The following is a 5358-nucleotide window of genomic DNA, read 5'->3' on the forward strand; positions in this document are numbered from 1 at the left end:
TATGCAATACCATTGATACATTAAGACTCACTTTATAGTTAGTTTATATTTCATCAACATTTTTAGCTAAACATAGTTCCCTAAGACTACCCATTAAGAAAAAAAAACAAAAAAACAAAACAAAATGTAGCCTTTTACATCTTTCAATGTAAGCTCTTATAAAAAAGGGTAAACTAACATCAATTCACATATAACCCCTTACATTCATTCAATTCTTCTTTATTCAACCATAACCTCAACAATGTCAAGTAAGGAGAAAGGTAAGCTCCCTGCTCAAACAAAGCCACAATCATCAGGAAGGCTCGCATTAATGGAAGAAATAGTGAACACACTTGCGCAACAAATTGAAGAACTAGAGCAACAACTACAGCACTTTCAAGCAACCATTTCAACAGATGAAAGACAATAACCTCCAAAGAAGCGTCGTTTCATGCGTGAGCTGAGCTCCTCGGTAAACAATGACCTCGAAGGGTTTAGTTCGGACTCCACAAGTGCAGCAAAGCAGTGACCCAAACTACAATGGCGATGATGATACCTCGTCTTCCAACAACACCATAACATACCAAGACATCTTCAATGACTCATCTGAAAAAGAATACTTAGGCAGCAGCAGTAATGAAACAAAAATCAGCGACTCCGACTACTAGATCGACAATTAGCAACTACCTAAAACTAATTATAATAGCTTCATCTATTAACGACTTGTATTATGCTAATGTATGGCAGACTTTAACGTATTATGCTAATGTATGGCCGACTCATGCAATTGGTATTTTCATATTAGTAATCAAGTTGTATTATGTCAACGTATGACAAATTTAATGAAATTGCTATCTTTATGTTATTATTATTATTATTATTATTATTATTATTATTATTATTATTATTATTATTATTATTATTATTATTATTATTATTATTATTATTATTATTATTATTATTATTATTATTATTATTATTATTATTATTATTATTATTATTATTATTATTATTATTATTATTATTATTATTATTATTATAATTATTATTATTATTATTATTATTATTATTATTATTATTTATATTCAGGTTAGTAATCAAATTGTATTCTTAATTAGAAAACATGGTTAGTTCATCCTTTAAGACAGTTTAAACAGCAATGTCAAACTCCTAAAAGGAAAAGAAAACAAACAGAGGACTTTCATGGTCAAATAGCAACTAAATAAAGTAAGAACAACTCAGCATTAGCCAAAACCAAATGTAAAAAAATTAAGCAAGAAATCAAGTGAAAACTTATGAGAACTCAAGTTATTAAGCCACATTAGAATTTTGGGCCTTTATAAACTAAAAAAGGAATCATGGTAGCCCAAGCCATTTTTAAGCCACAAAAAAAATCTTGGGCCTTTAAACCAGTTTTACAAGGGTATATAACAACTACAAAATAGTCCATAACTTCAACAATTATCTAGCTATATATATATAGTTCAAAATAAATACTCAAGTAAACCAACTTAGTTAATACTCTTATACTTCCTCCGTTTTTATTTTATTGCACCATTGGGACTTTTACACTATTCACTTAATCGTCTTTGACTAACATTTGTGATTTATCCATTAGGAAAAATATAGTCATGTCGGATCTAATTAGATTCGTCTCAAAATCCATTTTTTAAATATCAAATTTTTATAATTTTACAAAAGTATAATTGAAGATATTAATAGCTAAAGTAATGCATTGACAAGCGTGAAATCCCTCATGGTGTAATAAAAAAAGAACGGAGGAAGTACATATATTATAATTTAATTTTATGTAAAAACATGTACAATCACTTATTTTAGTTTACTTCTATTAACAACATATACATTCACTCATAAATCTGTATTTATTCATAATCTATATCTATATCTATACTTCTATACTTAGTATTTAAAACAAAAACCACAAATCTATACTAAGCCATATGTCACCATAATCACTCATATGTCACATGTCACCTAACTTAATCTTTTCTTTTTAAATTTCCAATAGTGTGTGTCCCGGGCTTTATCCCGGGTGATACTTTGAATAATTTCATTTTTATATTAGAAGCTTTAAAAGACTTATTAATTTATTTAACTTGGGTAAATTAGAATACAATGACATTAATAATTTATTTTGGATTTTTTTGGTTTTCAGTCTACATTCTAATACATGTATCTATTTATACTACCTCTGCTTCGCATTATTACTTGCAACAAACGAATATTTTATATCTCACAAATAATACCCCTTTGTTGCGAGTAATGCGAAGCGGAGGTAGTATATAAATTTGGATTAATTAAGCATGAATAAATTCTAGCTAAGATGGTGATGCATTTGGTTTTCATTCAATGAGGTTTGGGGTTCAAATCTCTTTGTATGCATTTTTAATTAAGATCATCGATGATACAAATTTAAGTAAGAAAATTGAGTGTTTCATATTCAACATAATAAATTAAAGTTAAACTAATTAGTGTTCATTACATTAACAATAAGATAGTTTTTCACACTTTCTAAGAAAAATAACCTAAGTAACAACCCGTGCATCGAACGGGTCAAAAGACTAGTTACACTTAAAAATAATACACATTAGCCTTGGAAAACCACACATACTAGGGTTGCCCGACGCGCGCGTTGCACGTGACGTAGTGTGAATATTCATGTTTCGGTGGCCCTTATTGTGTAAATATTCATGGGAAATCATGTCGCATTCGAGTGTTTGCACATTTTGGTCTTGCAAGAGATATCCTTTCTGAATATCCAATGTATGAGTATTATGATGGTAAAAGAATGTCCAATGAAAGATCTGAAGATAAAAGGATCAACCGAAAGAGGTCAAGAGGCCTTACAATCCAAAAGGCAAACCAGGTTTGTGCAGCACATATACATTGTTGAATTGTGTACTCTGCTTTGTATTAAGCCTAACCTCTTTGTTTGTTTGTTTGTTTTTTTGTTAAAGCAAGCACAGCTATTGGAAGCCTTGAACAATATTGAGTGGTAAACACATGTTAATTTTGAGTCACATGCTCTTTGCTTTTAGGAAAAAAAATACTCCATATTAGTTGTATTATGACCTTTTTGCAGTCTTTCATAAATATAATAACCTTTAAATTATCCCGAAATATAACGACCTTTAAATTATCCCGAAATATTACGACCTTTAAATTATCCTGAAATATTACGACGTTTAACCCTGATCTTCCATGAATTGATAATGAAAATCGGTAACCTGTTTAAAAGGTTACCTTAAGACACGTGTCACATCATGATAGGTTAGAAATTTTTATTTTAATTTTCTTTTGCAAAAAAATTGAATTTAAATTAAAAAATAAAGATAAAAAAATATATAAAATAAACCCCCTCCCCTTTGGTGGTAGAATGGTGTGTTTTATTTTATTTTTTTATCTTATCTATATTTTTATTATTAAAATCATAATTTTTAAATATGAAAAATTGTAAATAATTTTTCCTTGCTTTTATCAGCGAGGATTGTGTTATGTAGAACAACTTAATTGAACTGAAAATAAGCTGAAGAGAGCAGACCCTAAGTAAGATACATTTAGTTATATTTCCTATAACCATAGAAACATGTGTTTTGTGCTTTCTTTATATATATTTTTATACACATATATAAAGTTATAAGATATGTCATTTGTTTTCTCCGATCCAGGTATGTATCAGAGTCAAAAGATTGGATAGAAATGATGGAGATTTTCTCAATTTCTATTTTTTCTTATGGTGTGGATGGCCTTCGTTCAGGGGTGAAGGGAAAAATCCTTGTTTCAGATGAATACCAAGAATTTATTATCTTTGATGGATGCAAGGAGTCTGACATCTTACATTCTCATGAAACTAGTCTAAAATTAAAAGGCTCTCCAAGGTGTTACACTGGTGAAGATCTTTCAATAATCCTTAGGCTGGAGGATGGCAAGGGACGTAATATTTGTTCAGGGAGTGCGTGGTATAATTTCACCAATGTTGGTTTGTTCCTTAATACTCGAATTTGTTCAATTGTTTGTGGTATACATGGTTTTGCAGCTCTACATTATACAATGTTCAGCGATGCTATACAAGCTAAGTTAAGGTTTACATTGATGGCGTCGGGCTCATCATGTGGGAATTATAAGGTTTATGGGAGGATTAATACAAGGTACAGCAACTTTAGATACTTAACCCATTATGAGAAGAAGTACTATGAGAGTAGTTTGTTTGAAAAGGGTGAATCAGAGGTTGAGGAGGTAACCCTCGGTGAGATACCACTGTCAAAATCCGTGGTTGCTGTGCCACTAAACGCGTCACTCATTGTGTTAGCAAACTTGTGTGTGCTTTGTGATGAATTCCATGGACAGCTTGAGACCTTAGAGTATAAGCAAACATTTGAGCCAGAGAAGCCGAAATCCATGTATGATGAATTCCAAGGGTCGAATTATTGTCTACGAGTGTATGTGGATTGGACCCGGTTCCCTCCCTATGATCCCAGATATTGCAGCTTCATAGACGCATAATAATTATCATGTATTGTTTTCTCATTACAAGATTCACATGAGAAATGAGTAATATTATTTCTTCAATCTCCATCCCCATTTCAGCTGTATAATTTTATTTAATAACCACTAAAAACTGAAGTTGCAATTAGCATTTACACCGTATAATTTCCCCCTCTTTAAGGATTAGTATGAGTATATTATTAATGATACATTACAATATTTTTTACTCTTACAAAGGGGAATTAATAAATATATATAATACATTTGCTCAGGTAGTAACAATGAAACACTCATTTCTCTTACCTTTAGTAGGATGTAAATTTAGCAGGGTGTAAATTTAATTTGCTCAGGTAAAAGATTCTAAAATAGTATGCAAAACTCTTTTGTATAGAAAGCGAGCTGAGATTCAGGCTCGAGCTTATGTCTTGAGATTATCGGACATTGCACAAGGAATGGCGTGTGTAGCCAGAATATCTACGTAGTAGCAGCTTTAGCTGTCTCCATCCAAAGAACGACTGCCTGCCATAACAAACACAATTGCTTTAGGTTCATCAGTTGTGAGGTAGAGATTTTCATTGGACTGCGGGCCCATTAAAAGCTCTGATGTGGCCCATTTATAAGTATGCTATTCGGCTTGGACCCCCTAGTGCAGCAAGGAGGCTTCAATTTGCTTCTCCTGGAAATACATCGATTGTTCCCAAGGATAGAGAGGTTACATTGAGAGCAGTAGTTGATGAGGAGAGCAACAAAATTGTTCTAAGGCCGAGAACAGTGACAAATCAGGCCTCGACAGTAGAACTGGAAGATCTACTTGATCCTAAAGGGGTGTGCGAGGGAGAAAAGGAGAAGGAGAGTGAGCTGGGGATAAAAATA

The 5358-nt window shown here is 31.9% G+C and overlaps 1 protein-coding gene across 1 annotated transcript; it reads left to right on the top strand.

Annotated features, from left to right (window-relative positions):
- The first annotated feature begins 2719 nt into the window (after positions 1-2719).
- Positions 2720-4653, top strand: LOC145560068 (uncharacterized). The gene is made up of 3 exons (XM_081621323.1): positions 2720-2866; positions 2958-2995; positions 3669-4653. Exons 1-3 carry the CDS (start codon positions 2762-2764, stop codon positions 4501-4503), a joined length of 978 nt encoding a protein of 325 aa, XP_081477449.1. The 5' UTR covers positions 2720-2761; the 3' UTR covers positions 4504-4653.
- Positions 4654-5358: the final 705 nt, after the last annotated feature.

The sequence above is a fragment of the Chenopodium album genome, chromosome 9 (genome assembly GCF_948465745.1).
Source record: "Chenopodium album chromosome 9, dcCheAlbu1.1, whole genome shotgun sequence".
Classification (NCBI taxonomy): domain Eukaryota; kingdom Viridiplantae; phylum Streptophyta; class Magnoliopsida; order Caryophyllales; family Amaranthaceae; genus Chenopodium; species Chenopodium album.